Raw genomic sequence first — 22,464 nt, forward strand, 5'->3', positions numbered from 1 at the left:
CTAACCTGCATGTTTTACTCCACACAGAAGGGCCACAGTCGGTGGATGGGTTTAACACCTCATTATAAAGGCTTTCCACCTCATTCTGGAACCTTTCTGCAGAGATTTGCTCACATTCAACTAGAGCTGATAGGATTAATGGGTTAATTAGTGGATTGACAGAAGATTGATTGATTGATTTTTTTTTTTTTTTAAACAAGCTAAAACCTTGACCTAAACAATGAGAAACAGCCATAAACCAAAAGTACATTAAAGTATATTATAAACTTTATTTTGTACATTTTGCCTTATAGTGTATATGCCTACACACACCTTAGGCTGTCCATAGTATACAGAATGTGTTTTGGGTATACAGGTTGCAGTCAGAAAATGGGACATGGCTCCCGACAATCATCAGCTTGTCCCCTGTGTGTTTATGTGTTGGTCCACTCTTCTTCCCTTTTCCTTCACTTCTTTCCTACTCCTTCTTTTCTTACTCCTTCTCTCTCTCTCTCTCTCTCTCTCTCTCTCTCTCTCTCTCTCTCTCTCTCTCTCTCTCTCTCTCTCTCTCTCTCTCTCTCTCACACACACACACACACCTTTCTCACATTCTATTAGACAAATTGACTAGTGCGGTTTATAGACAAACTAAGTGTGTGTGTGTGCGCAAACTTGTCAGTTTGTGTGTGTGTGAGTGGTGTGGAAAGTCAAGCCTAGAGGTTATTCATCTGCTGATTAGCACTAGGAGTGTGTTAAAATGCAGAGCTCATGACTCTGTCTCTCCAGTGCCCCCCCCCCACCCCCAATTGTTAAGAGTGTTGACAATGAACCAGTTTAGGACAGTTTATTGCAGCTAATTGGTTGTATATTTCTTCCCAGAAATGGTTTCTCTCAAGTTTCTTCTCTCTCTCGCTCACACACACACACTCACACACACTAACACACACACACACACACACACACACACACACACACACACACACACACACACACATACATTGCTCCTTGCTTGACAACATGACAGCAAAACCACATCTCTCTCGCTCTTTCTCTCTCCCTCAGCCACCAACTGGTTTGTGTTAATATTCATGACCTGTATATGTTTCACAGAACTGAAAACACTTGGCTGTCTGCTCCCATCATTTTTTCTCACTGGGTGTGTGTGTGTGTGTGTGTGGTGGCGTTTAAGGCGCCAGGGGAGCGACAATTCTTCATTCTGTATTTATACCCATTTTTCTCTGTATTCAAGGCAGCACACCGGGCTTTGACAGGGAGAAGGAGGGAGTTAGGAGAGTCTGCTGGCTGTTCTTCTGAAATAGTAGATAGTGGTATTATAAATCACTGACTAGATTAGATTAGATGTGATTAGATTAAGTTTGATTAAATCTTCCCTGTGGGGAAATCGGGTCATTTCTGGAGCAGATAGCTGCCCGCAGCAGAAAATAAAAACAAAAATGAAAGCATTCAAATGAAAAGAGTGCAAACAGAGGATTGAGAATGGAGGATTGATGGATGGAGGATGTGACCTTAGGAGCACCTACATCATTAGATAATAGAGTTGTGTTTCAATGGCTGCTTCTATTTTGGGTTTGGACCCAGATTGTTAGAAGTACTGACTAACTTCCTTTTGAATCTTTTGTTTCAATCTGGTTGCAGGTCTCTCATTTTCTTGAAGATGTTTGGCATCTTGACTTGATTTGGTAGTGACATAAAGGATGCAAAGAGGAAATTAGCGGAGAGAGTGAGAGAGAATCACATTATGCATCAAAGATCTGTGGCTTGAACTGAATGGCAGATGTTGCATCTTAACCATCAGGCCACCAGGATGCTGCAGGCTTCCTTTTTTTGTGCTCCTGACCGTTGTTTTTCGCCAGTTGAATGATAATGAGAAACACAGCCACTAGCAGATTGTATCAGCTATGTCTACGCAATGTTAATTGCTAAGTAACTTGACTAAAGGCTAAAATTAAACTTTAGACTTGTCTAGTTAAAATGCTCTCTAAAAAGCCGATGACTATACTTGACTAAAGATAACTTCAAAGAAGAAACACCATGTGCAACAACGCTGTACAATTGTGCATGGACAGCCCAAAACAACAATACAGTGATGAGTATTGAATGGTGAAACAATCAAGTCAACCTTGTCATGTTGAATTTGATATTTTTCATATATGTTTGCTAGTAAAACTACCATATATCAATATTTGAAGTTTATTAAACTTGATGGTTCTGAATCTGAGTCTGCAAATGTACTGTAGGCTACACTTGTGACAGTGCTTCAGGGTTTCAGTTTCATATTTAATTAACATTTTATAGCTTCTCCTCCCCATCTCAGTTTCAGGCTGCAGCTACATGTTGTAAACAGAATAGAAAATAAAATAAACTTGATTGTCCAACCGAAGCTGGAAAATTGTCCTTGGTCTCACCCAGGAAAACATAAACATGTCCACAAGATAAAGCATCACATTAACAGAATAAAGATCTCTCACTTCTACAACACCAGTGCATTCATACCCATGGTGTACAGCCTACACTTCCATATGTAAGTTTACTGCCGTTTCTTTTTCTTTGCCAGGGTTATTTTATAGCATCACCCTGAGGGGATCATCTCATATTCGGGGTGTTTTGTCATTGATGATTGACAGGCTTTCCTGTGTACAGCTGTGCTGCTAAGGTCATTTAATGGCTTTTGTTGGCAGCCTACTATTTTCCCTGCCTTCTTTGCTGTCTTAACAATCCTTGTCAGCTTGTTTCTATTTATTAAAGTCAAGTACCCATGCCAGACAGATATTAAAAACAACGATACACTTTTTCCAAAACATCAAGATTGACCTCAAACCTCTTTACTTTCCTAATTAGAAACAGTCTCTGACCAGCTTTCTTAAAAATTAAATCAACATTTTCTGTGAAACTCAGTTTGTGATCTATGTGTGTTCCCAGATACTTAAAGCAGTTGACATTTTCCACAGTTTGGTCACACAGTATCAGTGATGAGAATGATTCTGCTGGGTTTATAATAAGTTCCTTTTTCTTTCCAACATTTATTAACAACGAGCCAGAGTTACCTGAACAAAATGATCAGAGATCCTAATGTTTATGGAAATGACCCACCAAAGCCATGTCATCAGCATATTTAAATAGCTTGTAATTGCTGTTGTGTGATGTTGTTTCATTGGTGTGTACTTAGAACAGTACTGGAGATAAAACGCAGTCCTTTGAGGCTCATCAGAGAGCACTTCTTTAACACTGACTTTTTTATGGGCAGTCAGTTAGAAAATCCTTGACATAGTGCACAAGGCCTCCACTCACTCCTGAAGTCCAGAAGCTGTTGCAGGAGTACATGAATTTGTGTTAAAAGCCAAACTAAAATCAACAAATGAAATCCATACATATGTGTTAGTCGTTTGTAGGTGACTGACAGCCATGTTGACTGTAGTGAGTGTGGCGTCCTCACTCTCTCTGTGGGTTTTATAAGCAAACTGTAATGGGTCTAGTTGTTGTGCTGTGGATTAAATGTGATATGTCTCCATGCACTTGGCCAGTACAAGGGTTACAGCTACAGGGAGGAACTCATTCAGATCTTTGGACTCTGGCTTTTCAGGGGTAATGGTCTGGTAATAGCTGCCTTCCATGTATTAGGTACAGATGTGCAGTAAGAAGTGGAATAGTTTGGTTAAAACTGAAATTCCTGGATGGAGTATGCTTTCAAAACACTTCCATGTAGGCCATCGGGTCCAACCGCTTTATTGGAGATAATTTGAGAGACACAGGTACCAACCATCACCACAACTGGATTGTGGGACTTTTGGGTGTGTTGGTACAGATGTTGTTGCTCTTGCCTTCCCAGCCTCAAGATTTGGCATCAAATCTTCCATAAGAACGATTATGTTCATTTACAAATCAGAGGCTGTCCATAGAGGGTATCCTCTTGTCTTTTGGGCATTGTGCCCATCATTGTGTTAAGTCCCCCTGTGCTTGTCAGGGGTTCCCTGTGAAGAATCGGTTGTCGACAGTGTTCCTAAAATCAAGTTTGACTTTGTGTATCTTGGAACTGAGCTCCCTTTTTTGTCTTTGACACCTTCAGTACCACCCTTGAGGAGTGCTACCTTTTTGTCATAAAGGCATCTTTTCAGGTCTTTGACAGCCAGGGTTTGTTATTGGGGAATAGTTTGACTTACTTAAAGTTCTGCTACTGGTCTACAAATCACTGAATGGTTTAGGTCCAGAATACATGAATGACATGTTAGTAGAATATAAACCCAGTAGAGCTCTGAGATCTACTGACTCAGGTCAGATAGTCGAGCCCAGAGTTCAAACTAAACATGGTGAAGCAGCTTTTAGCTGTTATGCTGCACACAACTGGAACAAACTACCAGCAGAACTGAAATCAGCCCCAACGGTGAACACTTTTAAATCCAGGTTAAAAACACTTCTCTTCTCCTGTGCTTACGATTGAGCTCTTTTAAAGCACTTTACATTTTAATCTTTCATGCACTGTATGTCCTTTTAATGATTTTAAAGATTTTACAGATTCCTCACAGAATTGTATAAATTAAGTGATACAGGCTGTCAGCCCATGGGGGTCCCTGGATGAGTCAAAAACATATCTCAGTTGTAGTTTCAGAACAGCCCCTTAGCTTGTCATTGCTTACTGTGTCCCAGACTTGAATTATTTTAATGCCAGGGTTTTCTCTCTGTACTTTCTGTTTGTACGTTGATTATAAGTGGAAGATGTTATGTTATATAAGTGGACGATGTTATGATTTGCCAGTCGAACATTCCATATTGCCTTTTTGTACATCCTTAGTAATGCTATAACAGAGATCCACAGTGTGTGATGAGCAAGCTGGACAGTTGACATATTGCTACATAATTGGGAGGTGTGCTGGTAAGGAGAGTGTTAAAGTCCCCCAGAATGGACACTGGTTGGTCAGCTGATTGTGCAAGTGCACTGTTAAATCATTCTAATATGCATTGCGTTGCTTCTTTATTTTTAGGTCCCAGTACATACACCATTATAATAGCTTAGCAAATTTACAGGGTAAATAAAAAAGGTCTGAATGATACAATAAGGATCTCATCATCTCTTGTTATTTGTTCAAAAATAGTGCTGACGTTTCGTCAACCAGAGTACAGAGGCCACCACCAATATCTGTGATTTTACCTAATCTCTGTCTGCTCTGATTAGAGTGTATCCATCAGCGTCTACAATGCCTATTGCCTATATTCCTATTTTAATGGAATAATCCCCAGTGGTTGAGATAGTAAGCAAAAGAAACAACAAAAAAAATGGTAGGGCAGTATTTAACACACTTAAAACATAAATCAATAAACAATAATAATGTTAGGAGAGTGGTGAAACATTCTTTCTGGTTACTTGTGTTGAGATGTTGAGAGCTGAACTTGAGATTCATTAAGATTAAGATTCAATGAGTAACTGAATGAATTCAATACTGAATTTAGATTTGATAAAATGCTACTGAACTCCAACCGTATTACACATGACAAGGTCACATGTGTGAAAAGTGTGTAACTAATGGATTGTGAGGCAGAGAGGTGATGAAAACACAACTCGTTCTGCGTGTGTCTGTATATTGATGCCTTGTATAGAAATGGAATCCTTGCTATCTAGTCAGTGTAGGAAGGGCTTAGTGGTGTGCATGTGTGCGTGTGTGTATGTACACACATATCACATATATACACACTGTAGATTGCATTTATTCCTGAGAGAAAATTGACTCATCCTTATCCCACAGCGGGTGAAAAGTAATTTACACACACACACACACACACACACACACACACACACACACAGATAATGTAAAATCATAACTTTCATGACATCATCCAAAACAGGACAGCATATGAGGGGTGAAATCATCAGCCTTCTCGCTCTGTGACCTCTCTCTTTTTCTTCTCTTTTTTTATTGTCTCTTGTTTTTTTCATCTCTCCTTCATCTCACTGCATTTTACTCTCCTTTCGTTTTTTTTTTCTATCTCTCACTCAGTAGCCCCCTATCTCTTTTCCCTTTCTCTACGGTCTCTTATCTTTCAAGGGAGCTTTTTAAAACAACTCCCACATGCTTACTCGGATCTGTCTTACAAAAGCAAAGCGCACACACACACACACACACACACACACACACACACACACACATGCAGTTTGCACTTTGTCTCATGCATGTAATGAAGGCCCAAGCCCTCAAAAAACAAAACAGCTTGCGTATCCACACAGACACCTATGCTCACAAAGGCCCACACTGCAGATGTATTTTGCTTTTAGGGAAACTTGCGTAAGCACTGACACGATCTCATATTCATAAACACTGCAATATTAAACACACAGACAGACAGAAGAACTGAGGCGAGGCGGTGCTATCAGACTGAAAGCCTGTCAACATGTTTTTCCACAGGACCTTTTATTTGCTCCGCAGTCTATTTTTCCCCAGCGTTTTATTGAATCCGAATGAGGAGTCACATTTTTAAACCCCAGGCCGTAATCTCAGAGTCAACTAAAAGGACAGTTAAAGCTGTCAAAATATGGCATAGCAATGGTCTTGTTTTCATCATGCTCACATTGATCTTGGGACTTTAGTGCATCCTCAGATAACATGTGACAGTCCAACGTGTTTTTTTTTTTTTCTAATGTGGTTTTCAGCTGTAAAAATGCATTAATATGTAACAGACCTGTAGTTTCAGTTTTGGGGAATGAAAGCTATTTTGCCATTTTCAATTCATAACGCCTCAACAAGTTTGAGTAGTTATGTTGTATTTGGGTCATTTTGGCTTGAAAAGATGACACTGATTATGAAACAACCCCTCCTTAAGTCAATAAGAACAAAATAATCAGAAAAAGTAATTTAAAATGTACTCAAGGAGAATAACAAGTGGAAGGAGCTGTTTCAGCTGAGTGATGACTGAACAGTTCTTTATTCTGGTTTTCAGTCAAATTACTCACACATACTCAAGTCAAGCTCTCTGAAGTGGTTGTTGAGGGAGTCTCTGACAATTTTAGATTCTTTTAAGACTGCACCACCCCTGTGTCTTTTCTGCTTGATAGAAATCCTTGTCTGCATCATTTCTGTGGTGAAAAGGTCGGGATGCTTCACTCACAAGGAAATTTCAGCAAAAACATTTAACATCAGCTGTCAGTAAATGCCTGTGGGTTATACTGTGCTAAAACTGCGGCTGAGTCAAAGCCCTGTCACACTGGGAGGTGGCGCAGCAAAATTCGCAAAATAGGTGGTTCCAGATGCTGGGTGAAGGAGGGGACTACTCACAGGGCTAGCTGGTAACTACTGTTAGTGAGCTAACCACTATCACGAAAGCCTGTCAGGAACAATACATCTCCAAGCTTCTTTCTATTTTCTCTGTGCTGGGCCGTTTACAGTGAAGCTCGTTAGCTTGGTCGCTGACAGGACAATACGTTTGCACAGTTGGTTCGAACTGGATGTATTTGTGTTATCGTTCCTGTAACTGTATGCAACCAATTCCTCTTTCGTGGAACAGTTTGTATCTTGTCTTTCCTTCAAAGGTCAGCACTGTCAAGATGACCTGGTGTTGGTCAAAGGAACAAATTTATGTGCCAAAGTTCACCAATGTTAAACTCGATGCAAAAATCTGCACAGATCTAATTCCAGCTAAGTGAATTATGGCACTTGGTTTGACTCAGCCTTTAAGTGATATTCAGACTGCCATTTGAGCTGTGTGAAAATATACAAAGATTGAATTGGCACAGCTAGGGTGCCAACTTGGAAGCAGTGTGCTGTGTTTGCTGATCAAATACATGCACATTCCTGGTAGACTATTTATAACAATTACATCGTGATTGTCCACACAGGGGATGAAATAACTGTAGCCTCCATAACTTTTCAGAATTGTAAATGATATCTTATTGTAATGTAAACAGATGTGGAACGTGTTCATGTCTGAAACGCGTTCTTTAATCTGCTTTCTTGGATCATGTTTTATCCTCTCACCAGGTCCTTTAGCAATACGCCTCCACCAACGCAAACATTTTTTTTTGTCTACGCTCCTCTTTGTCTGATAACCCACCAAATCTTTGCAGATACACTGTAGTAGTTGGACAGATAGAAACCCACTACCTCAGCAACGTTAATCCAAATAACACATAATGCAACACCAACCCACAACTTTTCCACAAGATTTCCTGGAATAAAAATATATTTTCTTACAAGCCAATATATTAACCAATGTGCCCAAAGTTAACATTAATAATACTAATAATTTCAGTGTAGGGTTTTTAAATAAAGCGTTGTGTCGTGTGTAGAGTGGAGAACTGGGGAGGAGTTTCTGTTGACAGAGCTGCACAATGAAGGCGTCGCCCGTCAGTGTATCTGTCCCATTCATTGTGTCTGTGTGTGCGTGCTGCTGTCACTTTGTGTTTACTTGTGTCTGCATTTTGTGTTTTTCCTTGTCTGTCTGTGTTTTTGTGCGTGGTTGCTTGTGTTTGTTTTTCTGCCATTTCATGTGTTTTTCTATGTGAATGACTGTGTGTGTGTGTGTGTGTGTGTGTGTGTGTGTTTGCCTGCCTGCCTGCCTGTCTGGGTGTGTTTCAGCCTGCTATCCCACTCTCTCTCTCTCTCTCTCTCACACACACACACACACACACACACACACACACACACACACACACACACACACACACACACTCTCTCCCTCTCTCTCTCTCTCTCTCCAAGCATTGTGTAATCATTTATATAAAGAGGTATTAGTGTTTCCTCCCAAAAGGAGCATAGAACATTGTGACTCAGTTGAGTGACATTCCTGTCCTGCCTTGAGAGGATGACTGCGGAAAGCTTTTTAAGCTGTTGTTTTTTTTTAAACTTGTTCATGATCCTCAAAATATACAGTGCACTCTTTGCACAATGAAATGTGGTTTTTCTGTTGTTGTTTTTTTTAAACATTTTTGTTCCTGCTATCTAAATATTGCAGTTCATAGAAGTGCTTAAAGTGGGCACTCAGTAGATATTCATGCTCTGATTCAATAACTAATACATAATGACATTAAAGTGAAAAAATGTGTTCCTGATTTTCCCTGAAAAGTGCCTGCAACCCTCTTAAAGGGTTAGACCACGCCTTGAATAAAGGTTCTGGCTCTTTTTTTTTTTTTTTTTTACACACCCTCCTGGCAATGGGAAGTCAATTGAAATTCATATGGCCACCCTACACGACAAATGTGCTAATGCATTTCAGCCTCTCACTGCTTTCTCTTAAACTATTGAAGCGAAAGGGGTCTGGTTCCAAAAAAGGAATAAAGTGATAATCTAATTTCTCTTCAACAGCTTATGCAGTAACCAAGCACTTGGCAGCTCCTTTTTTTCCTGCCAATGAGCACAGTGAGAAAAAGTTACAGTTTCTTCTTCCAGATTTTTAATATACATCTTTCGGCAAAAAGCTTAATGATAATTGTGTGTCGAGTAGCACTGTGGAGCAATGCTTTTAAAACTTGGGTCCACATTTTGTTAGTTTCTCGCAAACCAAAAAAAAAAAAACCCCAAAGATGCTCATGCATGCGTTAGCACATGCACGAGACCCATTGCTTGCAAACAACCATGGATGTTAAACAATGTAGGTTTAAATATCTTCCAAAACTGGCTTTGGATATTCCTGCAAATGTAGTTTTGGCTGTTGCTGTCAGTTTATTTTGTTGGATAAAATGATAAACGTTGCTGGCTGCAGATTATGTCAGCTGTACGTAGTTAACTTTAATCACGTAACTTAACAAATCAAAACTTGGCTAATGTCTATATAACAAGCTAGTGTTTGTGCTCGGCCATAGTTTGTTAGACTAAGATGAATCACTCACTAACCTCACAAATGATGCAAGTGGACTGTGTGTTTTTACATTTAAGAAAAAGACCAACAGAGTGGGTCCAACCAAACGATCCAACTCCTCATGTCAGATTTACTTGTTGGAATCTCTCGATTAAACTTTCATTCATATCATATCAATAATCTAAGACTATCAATTTAATAGTTCTTTAAAATTCATATTTCACACACTTATAATATGTTCTACTGCTCTTGTAATTTATTCTGCTACCATTTTTAAATCTGTAGTGTTTCTTCCTTCTTAAGCAGTAGACCTCATCTGAATCTGAATTTTTAGTCAATTTAAGCTTTACTAGGATTAGATACCAGATTCAGATTTGAAAAGAGGGGGGAAGGGGGGGGTAAAGAAGGCTGCAGGGTAGAGAGAAATACTGAAAGAGAGCTGGGAGAGCTGAAGTGGAAGTGTGCCACAAAACATGAAAAAAAAAAAAAAAAAAAAAAGAATCTTTGGTGTCTCCTGTCAGCTCTCGCTTCCACTTTTTATCCTCTCTGTCTGTGTTTCTTGCCCCTCTCACTGTCTCTGTCTCTCACTCCTGTGCCTCTCTGGCTCCCAACTAACTGAGTGGAAAATATGAATGAAAACATTCCCCCCGCCTCGTTTGCCCAAACCCTGCTCCAGGCACAAACACACTACTCCATCTCTCTCCCTCCCTCTCTCTCCCTCCCTCTCTCTCTCTCCCTCTCTCTCTCTCTCTCTCTCTCTCTCTCTCTCTCTCTCTCTCTCTCTCTCTCTCTCTCTCTCTCTCTCTCTCTCTCTCTCTCTCTCTCTCTCTCTCTCTCTCTCTCTCTCTCTCTCTCTCCTCTCTCTCTCCTCTCTCTCCCCCCTCTCTCTCTCCCCCCACTGCCCCCTTCATTTCTTTTCCTCTTTTTATTACGGGCCTCGTCTCTTTTGTTTAACATTGTTTGCACATTTCTGAGAACAGGACTGAAAGAAAGAGGCTGGGGAGTTGAGGGTGGTGGGAGTTAGTTTTTGTGTTTCTTTTTTTTTTGTACTGTTTGTGGAGGAACTGTGGGAGTTTGGAGAGGGAAGGCAAATAGGGCGACAAACCAAGAGGGGGGATGTGTGTGTTTCTGTGTGTGTGTGTGTGTGTGTGTGTGTGTGTGTACCAGTGTTTATTTGTGTCAGCATTTATTTAGGAATGTGTGTGGTCAAGTGTGTTCGCTGTCGATAAGTTTAGATTGTGTGTGTGTCTGTCAGTATCTGTTTGTGCACTTGGCAGTATCTGTGTGCAAATGTAGTGTTTGTGTGTGCGCGGTAGCCTGCAGTGCTTTAGAGTAGTGGTGTTAATAAGTCTGAGTCATATCCATGACAACGGACAGACTGTACTGGCATCTGAACCACAGACCAAAATGGCAGCTCACTGTAAAACACACACTGGCACTGACTTCCTGTGTACAGAGAATCCCTGAAAAACAATCCCCTTAACTCCATGAGTGAACATCAGTTCCTTTCAACTTTGACCCAGAAGACTTAGAAGAATAAAGTATTAAACTATTGAAATTCCTATATTCTATCAAGATATCAGTGATATCCAACAAGGACACAGCCAGTACTGGATTTTTGGGGCTGACATATATATACTGACATTAGGGAGTAAAAAATTCTAATATCAATGTATTATACAGAATATACATACAGTACAGTAAACACACTTTTGCAGTGATCTGGCAAATATGGTTATCAAACAACAACATGTAACAAAGCTGTATTATGGAAGCATGATGATTAACAGTTTAACATCAACTTTATTGTATAAAATGATACTTCACTAACTTATCTACGTTTAAAACATATTGGACAACATATCTGCCAATATGTCCTTGATAGTCCAATAATGGCCTATAATATTGGCTGATTTAAATATTGGGCTCTGTGCCAAACTACAGGCTTTAGCATAATTCCTAAAAAAAAAAAAAAAGAAAAGAAAAAAAAATCTAATGGAAATATTCTTGTAACATCTCTTAAACTTCACATAAAACCTTTTAAATGTAGCATTGTCTTTAGGTATTTCCTGTAAATGATTTTAAAGTATAGTACAAATCACTTGTGGAAGCAGTACTGTGTCAGAGCTGCATGATTTTGAGAATCAATGTTTACTCAGTGTTTTCAGTGATTCATGCAGCATCTACGTAGACCTGAGAGTTATAGCAGGTATCATATATCTAGTCATGCTGGACAGATATTTTTAAATGTGTACAAAAACACGAGTAGGAGGTGGAGAGAGTGAGAGTGGCAATGACATTAAGAGAGAGAGAGAGGAAGGCGGTAAGAGAGGAGAGGCTATAACAAAGTCCCATTTTTCATTCATGAGCTCCTACTTAAAATGGTAATTCTCTGTATTCTCATTTTTTAAAATGTTCTCTCCATCTTTAGTGCTCAGCACTCATTACTGTGCTGTTTCTGCGCTGCACATAGATCAACTGTCAGTCAAACAGCGTGAACAGCTCTGTAACATCCTCTCTTTGGTATTTCTGTGGAAAGAGTTAAAAGAGTTCCACATACTAACTATTCTGATTTTCCTCTTTTAATCCCCAAAGCAAACTTTCTGTTTTTGCCAGAAGAAAACTTGGTTTCAGTATATTTTTTTGTATTTCAGTTATTAATATTTACAATCTATTCTACCTCCTACCGCCTGTTGCTGTATTTTTCCCCCCACAGGCGTAATTATCATTTAATTAAATGTGGCCATCAGATCAGATCTGATAACAGTTTTATTAAACATCTGTGAAGTTGTAAAGAAGAAAAGGTTATAAATTGAACCAAACAACAGCATGGGTGGTTTTAAAAAAAAGTCTGCTTTACATGATTGTGTATGTGTGGTACTCTAGCTGATTGCTCTGAAAACAACACAGGGGTGAGTCATCTCTAAAAGGTCACTGTGCAAATGATGTTTGTGTGTTTGGGGAGATGATTGATTTTATTGACATGAATATGACATGAAGATGAGTCATTGCTCCAGAGCGTCACTGCACAACCATTTCTGTTTGGGTGTGTGTGTGTGTGTGTGTGTGTGCGCCTTTGAGATATAATTACATTATTTATTTCATATAGATATAACACAGATGATGCTCTAGGGACTTTTTTCATATAAATGTGACATAAAGATGACTCACTTCTCAATCCGGGAATGTGTGTGTGTGTGTGTGTGTGTCTGTGTCTGTGTGTTCATGTGTATTTATGTTGTTTATATGTGTTTCCAAAGAAATTCCACTTGTAGAATTTCTTGTCTTTCAGATTTATAATAATTGATGTTTGATGATTTTGATTATGATCACAAGCTAGATAGAAGGTACGGATTACAGAGCAGGTCCCATTCAGACTGTATAGGCAGGACATGTCAATTTTGGCCACGATTAGTTCAAGCATTCACTGTCAGATTTAAAGTGGCTGTTATCAAAATTCTCAGATTAACAATGGATCACATTACGACTTGAAACATGTCGCTGGTAGTGACAAACCCCACAGAGAATAATCCTTCAATCCTGCAGATCTCCGTCTGGGTCTTTCAGCTCAATGTTTTGGTTTTCTGGTCTGCAACTTTCCTATTTTGGTTCAATCACACGCTTTTAAAGTGTCATTTTCAGCCGCATCAAGCACCTGGTTTCTGTAGGAAGAAAAAGCTAGCAGCAAAAAAGCTAGATATTTCCCTCAGGAATTCGGAAGAGTGAATATTTAACTTTCATCCACCTTATCAGTGTTGAACTCACAGCTTGTGTCCTCTGCCTGTAAGCAGCCAAAACATCAGTTATTGCAGGTTTGATGCGTTCTGTTCGCTCAGTTCATTCATAAGGAGCAACACACTGTTCAGTCAGGGGTTGGCTATAGTTTTTATCAGTAGTAAAGCCGGTCACACACACACACACACACACACACACACACACACACACACACACACACACCCTCCAGCACCACACAGGGTTGCCCCTGGACCCTTGGGTGGGTAACCCTGTGCCCTGTTGGATGTTGGCCTGATTCTCCCGCTCCAGTCTGCATGCTGATATGGGGAGTGTGTTTTAGAGTAGGGGATTTTGTAGGGGTTGCCCAAGGATAAGGGGCTGTTGGCACCATGCACTGTCACACACAAACACACACACACAGTCTGGTGTGAAAACTAGGGGAAGAAAGAGGGGGATTACAGGGAAGAAAAGGGAATAGCCGTACTGTGACAGTGAGGTATTTCAAGAATGAGAGATTATTTAAACCACACACACACACTCAGACAGTGTGTGTACACACACAGGGAAGCGATTATTTGAATCTGACAAGAATGGTATGTTTGAACAAGTGGTTTTATCTTGTATTCAGAGTAACAGACTTACCTTCAAGTTCTTTTAAGCGTGAGGACATGTTCCAGGTTTTTATTAAAAGAAACTTCCTCTTCTGATGTTGGATGTGTTGCTGTTATCATGCCGCTAATGTGCTCTGCAGCTTTGTTATCAGCTTTTACATTAATTTAACATGTGTAGAAGGTTAGTGTATCTCACTAGAACAATTTAAGAGAACAGAGGAGCTTCTTGAAATAATTTTAAGTCTTGACTTCAAGTCAAAATCAAATACTGAGACAGAGAAAAAGAATCCTTCCATCTCTCCTTTTTCCTTTTCCTTCAGTTTCTTCCATCATATCTTGTTGCCGACTTTCCCAGCTCCACTCATTCAACTTTTTCTCCTGCTCTCTTGCTTTCTCCATCTCTTCATCGCTCCTTGTTCTTCCTTTGCTCATGCCAGGACTTCTTTATTTATTTGTATTGCTATGATTCTGATTCCCTCTTGTATTCTGCCCTCCCTTTCATGGTGGATTGCTTAATTGTTCCTTTGTTTGTTGAAATTGTGATTTTATAGTTTCCCCCAAGGAACTGCTGCGATGAGTCCAACTGGTTAATATAAACTTTAAAATAACTTCAACTCAAATCAGACTCTAGTTGGTAAAACTTGTCTGATCCCTGATGTCCTGGTGTCTGACTTGCAGTCCACTGGTGAGCTTAAATGTGACTGATTGGCATGGAAAAAGTCAAAAGATTGTCCCTTTTTCTTTCTCCTGTGAAGTGAGTTAACAATATGAATTTAAGAGATCAATCACCTGCTGAACTGAATCAGATCAATCCTGACACAGCTCAACTCGTTATCCATGAAGTTACTAGATGAAAGTTACACACTGATTGAATACATTCGTTTTTTTTCATCTGTAACTTCTAGTGCAGTGTCCGTTCAAAACATGCCTGTTTGGAACGGGCTGATTTCACAATACCTAGAGAGAACAGTGCCCGTACCTCAAACGCTTCAAATGCAGACTATTGACAGACTCAAATTTTGAGTTGAGTTTAAGGGCGCTTTCACACCACTAGTTTGATTATTTGGTCCGCACCAGGCAGTCAAATTGTTACTATGTAGCATACAGGCTATGGAGTGGTCCGCGTTCACACCTGCAAACGAATCAAGATTGGTCCGATTGACGTTCCCTCATCTTCCGGTAGGTCGGCATTTGGTGCATTTGCCTTTTATTCATTAGTACATGGCATATAGACCGACAGGAAACAGTGAGAAAGAGAGAGGGGAATGACGTGCAGCAAATGTCCCCAGCCGGAATCGAACCAGAGACACTGTGACCATGTAGCATGTGCTGTAACCACGCGACAACCAAAGCACTCCCTCTGTGGTAGCTCTTATCGCTCCGGATGTAATCCCACCTCTGACCACAGTGTGGGTTGCAATGACAATGACAATGACAATGACAATGACGTGTCTGTATTTCCACTTGGAAACAGCACACACTCCATGGACAGAAGAAGAAGCTGAATCAACACTGTTTATTAATTCTCTTTATTGTATATTTCTTGGGAACACCTCATCTAAACATCACACTCAACACTTCCTGCCAAGTGTGAAGTCGATTGGATGAAGGGTTATTGGGATTCGTGAAGGACATACCGACGTTGTTATAAAACAGTTTGGGGAAACCCTGAATTTGCAAGTGCTATGCCTTTTAATTGTAGCTTCAACTATTAACAATACATTCAGCATCAGCATGTTATGAAGAGATATATTTTTTGTTGGCAATAGTCAGTATTCGTAATTGCACAGACAGCTGTTGCTGATGTTTTCGAGTGTGAATGAAGGACAGACTGTGATCAGTAGTATGTAATCCCTAATCTCTGGAGTCAAAATTTTAAGTGTATTATATAACAGTCCTCATTTTCTTCCATCATTTCTTCCTTTCTTTCTTTCATGAGATCATTTCTTAATTCCTTCCATCGTACATTCCTTCCTTTTCTCCTTTCACCTTTAAACCCTAATTTCTCTCTTTTTTTCCCCCTTCTTTCCCCATTTTTGTGTCTTTCTACCTGATGTTCATGCCCTCCTCCCTCCAGTTGTTGTTGTTTAGCTTCAGATATGTTTTCAGCCTCGTTTAAGCGGGACTTCCTGCTCTTCATAAATGATCTGTCAGGAGTGGAAGTCTGTTTAAACTAGACGTGTCCTGTGTGGGCAGAGTCAGACTGAGAGCTGAGCTCAGCCGCTGTCGCTCTGCCCACACTGGAAATGTCTTATGTAAACACCATCCACTTCATCCCTCCTTGAGAAAAGATTATTATTGACGTTTTATGAAAAGGAGGAAAGTGAGATTTACACAGTGGTGAGAAACATATGGGAGCAAGGAGAGGGAACAGGCTTGCAAGGCCAGGCTGACATATTTTTTTTACTCTTTTTCTTTCATTTTTTATTTAATCTATCTAAGTTTTTTAATCAAGCTGTATATTTTTCTCTGCTCCTGTTGCATGCTTTCTCCTTTCCCTCAGGGCTCAGTTTATTAGGCTAGGTCAACTTAGCTAAAACTAATGCAGTCACAATTATCACCTCTCATCCAAAGTGCATGAGACAGGACTACTTTTACAACATTTCACTGAGAATACCTAATTTTCTTTCTTGCAAAGGTCCTTGGCTGACATCAAACCAGGGATGCTGCAGTTATGTGATAATGACAGTAACATTTGCTTTCCTTGCTCTTCTGGCATACTTCATTTTCTTGCTTAAAAATATATTTTTTTACATTATTATCATAGAGTTGTGAAGAGAGAGGAGCTATGTCTGGTTCCCTGGTTCTGGAAGTGAAGGTCCCATTCTTTTTTCTTTTTTTTTTACTATAGACAATGTTACATGACTCACTGTTTGAGTTCTACAGATTGGATTGGCATGAATATTTCCTGGTTTAATCATCAGTACAAAAGATGAACAAGTACATTAGAAAATATCTGGTTCTTTGATAAGAAGTCCAGAGTACAAGACTGTGTACATAAAAATTTGGGTGCAGACGTTAACTCTTGCTTTATGGCACCAAATAGCTAATCATAGAGTATAAAATTAGATGAAAACGCAATCTGAAGCTTAAATAAATTCTTTATTTAAAAAATTTGATTGCAGTCAAATGTTTTAAATTCACTATCGTTCTGATTTTTGCGACTGACTGGCCTCTTCTCCATTGAAACGGCAGCAGTGGCTCATGGGTATTGTAGTATTTTGAGCCATGCCAAAATGATGGCCAATTGAAATAATTAAAATTAATGGCTGTAACTTAAAACTGTAGGAGCGTCACTTTATCTAGGAGAGTCCTGAGCTTCTGTGTTGAGTAATATTGAGGATATTGGTTTACCACCACCCTGAGTGATTGTACGCTACACTACTAGTACTTCCTCTCAAATTAGAAGCTGTAATTAGACCTGCAACGATTAGTCGATTGATTAATTGGTGATCAACAGTAAATTCATTGGCATCTTTCGGTAATCAACACATTCTTTCAGGTAAATCATCCCAAAACTTGGTGTATTCCACTAAATCAAAGGCTGAGGAATTATTTTTTCATCAGTTATTTGACCTCTCTAATTCCCTACACTTTCTTTCTCTTTCCCTCTCTCACACACAAACACATAAATCACATGTCCTCCCCAGCCAAGCTCATATAACATCCTATTCAGCAGTGTTACGCCACAAGATATACTTTACAGTTCCCACTCCTATGCTCCCCTGAGGCACATTGCGTGTAGTAAACCAAAGACACTTCTGCTCAGGGCCTCAGAGCTGGCAAGAGGGATGGGGATGGGGGGGGGGGGGGGTGTTTGGGTTTCATTGTTTTAAGAATCAGAGCTCCACCGTGTGTAGTTCTTCCTGATAAATATTTCATGGGATGCACCATTAAGATCAAAGCAAACTCTGCTGTTGTATTGTCATGATTCCGAGGAGGGAACATCTAAATATTCCTCCTCTCTGCTGCTCCCCTCATTAGACTCCTCAAATGTAAACAGAAGGGATTTCTAAGGTTTCTTGATTATTATTTTTAGCTAAAAAACATTCTTTCCAGATCCCAGTAATGGCTTTTGAAAGTTATAAAAAACACTTGATTGCTAATGTGAAAAAATATTGCAAAATCTCAGAAATCTTTCAAAAGATTTTATCTTGTCTGGTATACATCTAGGATACATTCTTCCTTGTTTGCACCTTGAAAAGTATTTACTGGTCATCATTGTTCATTATTTTTACTCCCTTTTCCCAATATGTCTTCAGTCAATCCCCAACAAAGTTTTATAATGCTGTATGTCATAAATACATGAGGATGTTATATATCAAACCACTTAAATTGACACACATTCATTCTGCACAGATGTACCTGTAGAAGTACATCAATCTAAATTAAGAACAAATACATAGAGAGACTCTGTGTGTCTCATCCTCTCTAGATTCACTCTGTCCACTGAAGTTTGTGATCAGGGATGTTGCAAAATATGTCAATTAAAAAGTGACATTTTAAATCATTACTAGCACAATACAGTACATAATTGCCCTGGTGCAGCTTTATATTGCTTTTCATTGTTAAAAATGCAAATATTGAGAGTAGAGCTGCCATCATTAGTTGATTAATCGTATTTAATCATTTTTGCTAGAGGCACAATTCTGGTGTTTGGTCTTCTGTGACAAACTGTAAATCCTTGGGTTGTTGGGTGTGGACTTTTTGGTTGAGACAAAACTTTACATTTTAGGTTGTGTCTTGGGAAACAGTGATCGACATTTTTCACTATTTTAACTTTTTATAGACCAAGCAACTAATCAGCTAATCTAGAAAAATAGTTTACAGATGAATCAACATTGAAAATAGTTGTTAGTTGCAGCAGCTGAGAATACAAGTGTGTCGTATGAAGTCTGAGAAGTCAGCAGATTTTCTAAATTCTAATTCTGTAAAGTACAGTTTTAAATCTTTTGGCTCCTCTGAACTTGTCAGGTTAGATCTAAACCCCATAAAAAGACCCAACTATTTGCAGTTTCACACAGAGCTGTAATTGTTTTCAGTATTGACTGATGACTCTGTGCTTTATATTTACCTTTGTTGTCATGATCAACAGGAGACCTTTCACACAGAGTTTAGTTTGCCTACATTATGTAAGAGCTCTCTCTCTCTCTCTCTCTCTCTCTCTCTCTCTCTCTCTCTCTCCTCTCTCTCTCTCTCTCTCTCTCTCTCTCTCTCTCTCTCTCTCACTCACTCACTCACTCACTCACTCACTCACTCACTCTCACTCTCACTCTCTCTCTCTCTGTGTGTGTGTGTGGACACTGTACATTTGTTTATGGGATACATGATACTTACCAGCGGAAGAACACATTGTACTCTGACCTCCTATTCACTCACTTCCTATTCGATGGGATGACTTGGCATTATTATGAGGTGACGCAAGCCTTTCATGTTTCACTTCATCTTCTTCTCCTTTACCTCTGACATCCAAACCGGCTCACCTCAAATGTCAGCACAGTGGTAATAGAGAGATAATACATTGACATCTGACAGACGAGGTAGAAAGACACACTGAATTGACATAACACAATCTCACGCATCTTTAAAACTTTTTTGAAAGCTTGCTCCAACGGTTCTGAACTGATACCAGTGAGCCAGAAAGGGTCTAATCTCATAAATAGACAGCTGGATATCTTCAGATACGGTGTCAACTTTTATTTTTTGCTCTAAATCTATACAGTTTTTCAGTTTTGTTACAGGTATCATCTACTCAGTGTCATAATGTTGGCAGGGAATCTCTCATCTCCTGAGCCTCTCTATCTTTCTTTTCATGGTCTTGTTCTTGTCAGCATTTTCTTTTTTTTGCTTTTCTCTTCTTTTTTTAACATCCCCACATTGCTAAAGCAAATCAACATTGCCAGTCACAGTCATAAAACTAAATGCAATAAAGCCCATATTAGAATAAACAAAGCTAAGAATATCTTCCAGCAACAGCTCTCTGCAGTAACATCTCGGCACGGTATATTACACCCCTATGACTACCTAACATTATTAAATTGTTAATCAGTTTTTTTTTCTATATTTTTCTTACTGGCAACAAATCCTATGAAAAGACCAAAAGAAGCAATGACTGTATCCTACAAGTATTAAAAGTAGTACAAGTATTGCTTTTGTACAGAGCATCAGCAACTGCTTTTGAAATTGCAGAGATTGTTTTCTTCCATCTCTCATATATAAATATTTTCTGGTCTTTTCTCCTTGTCTCACATCTTCTATGATAGTAAATTGAATATCATTGAATTGTTGACTGTTGTTTATGATGTCTTACAGTTAATAGATGTAATAGATGACATAAGATTTGTTGACAATGACCAAAACTATAGAATATCACCAGCCTTGTCCTTCAATAATGCAATAATACCACCCACTAATGTAATAGGACACTGAAGCTGCTTTTAATGTTACATAACCGAAACAACCGGCCCAGTGTCTCCAGTTTGAAACCTATTCTCCTCTCTCCCTGCTTTATGTGTGTGTCTCTCTTGTGTGTCTTTGTCTCTCTCTTTTTTTCACTCTCTTCTCCCCTACCCGTTGACTGGCCAGGCTTGTTTGTCCTGTATCAGATATCAGCCTAATCCCTGACCAAAAAAAAGGCTCAATTTTCTGCCTTTTTGTGTCCCCACAGAAAGATAGATATTTGGATTTATTCATGATTATACAGTACATTTGCCTCAATGGATCCTGTACTGGTGGTCTAAAATAGCCATTCACAGACATAAATTGAACAGATTTGTGCTTTTTAGCAAATGAATGGATGCAGTATGAGCAGAGAAAATATTGTTAATCGCTGATGCAAGTAGCAGCAGAATGGTGACAGCGACCAGTGGAGGATGAGCAGTTAACACTATATGGGTTTATCAGCAGGGGCATTTTCATGTTTTCAGTGTCAAACATCAAATAAGAAGAAGTGGAAGAGATGTGGGTTGAACTAGAAATGACCAGAGATGAGGAGAGGAGAAAATGAACAGAAAGGAGCTAAGATGTGAAAAAAAGTCAGAGAAAAATGAGAAGAGGATGCAAAAGTGAGGATGAAGGTTTTATTTCACTGAATCAGTAACATTGCAACCAATATGAACTCCTCTCCTTGATTCAGTCTATTAATAACGATGAAAATTACTCATTTGATTGTTTTTATTTCCACTTCATGTTGTTACTGTGCTGGCAACACGTGAAATGTAATTCAAGTGAAGCTCACTGAATGAAATTGTGGCAGCTGTTGTGAGGATGACAGCAGTAAGGGCGATGATAATGGGGAAGATAACGATAATGATGATAATGACGAGGATGATGATGATGTTGATCACAGTGCTGCTTGATGTGAGGGCAGTGATGGAGGATGATGATGATAATAACTGAGAGGTATGATAATGAGCTGCTGAAGATGGGAGCCAAACGGAGAGGGAAAAGGTTGTTTTGTTTTGTTGTTGTGATCACTGATGTACTTCACCTTTTCACACAAAGGTCACAACTTCAGTGTGTGAGTGTGTGGATATCAGGTGTGTGTCTGTTACTGTGCAAAACACAGAGCTGGTGATGTGTACAGTGTGTTGGTTTTACTCTGATTACTCAGGCGTGGTGTCTCCCTGCCTGATGACGTGTGTGTGTGTGTGTGTGTGTGTGTGTGTGCGCGCGTTTTGGTGTATGTGTCTGTTAGCTCGTGGAGTATCCAGATGTTTTATCCGAGCCTGTATGTGTGTGTGTGTATAAGTGTGTTTGAGTCTTTATTGGTTCCCAGTGGGTCGAGCAGAGTTCCTGACCCCATTTCCTGCCGTTGTTGACATGAGAGACATTCAGGCCTGAGGCTCCGGAGACCAGACACTGCCTGGAGGAGCTTCCTGTCACTGCTGCCTACAACCATTCGATTTGTCATTGTTCCAGTAGCTTTTTATTTTTTATTTTTTTTTTTACATCTATTCTTTTGGCATTCATCAAAGTCTGATTCAGTCTTTCTGGACCATGAGGTCGAGGACCTGACTGTATGGGGGAGCCTCAGACATGAAAAGCAGCTCCTATTAATGCCTGTTGTCATGAGCAGTGCAGGATTTTGAAGTTTGTCACAGAGCATGTACAGCTTTTAATAATTAGCACACCAGTGTTCACATGCAGTTTTTAAAAAAATGTAATGAACACTTCATGATTAAAGACTTGAAGGTGAATGGATTATCACTGTTAATACTGAAACAAAGGTTCCTCTTTCTGGATGCAGTTTCTTTGTATTTGCCTTATGTTGTCAGGATTTCCCAGACTATTAAAACATTTAACACTTTTGTTGAATGTATTTACTATTTGACTGCTATAC

General features: G+C 39.4%; 1 protein-coding gene across 1 annotated transcript in view; it reads left to right on the plus strand.

Moving 5' to 3' along the window:
- jade2 (jade family PHD finger 2) overlaps positions 1–22,464 on the plus strand; it is a 158,790-nt gene that overhangs the window by 80,866 nt on the left and 55,460 nt on the right. Inside the window, 3 exon segments of the mRNA XM_053331049.1 lie at positions 6,362–6,372; positions 11,958–11,986; positions 17,073–17,082. Coding sequence (XP_053187024.1) covers positions 6,362–6,372; positions 11,958–11,986; positions 17,073–17,082 — 50 coding nt within the window.

This window comes from Scomber japonicus, chromosome 13 (assembly GCF_027409825.1).
Source record: "Scomber japonicus isolate fScoJap1 chromosome 13, fScoJap1.pri, whole genome shotgun sequence".
NCBI lineage: Eukaryota > Metazoa > Chordata > Actinopteri > Scombriformes > Scombridae > Scomber > Scomber japonicus.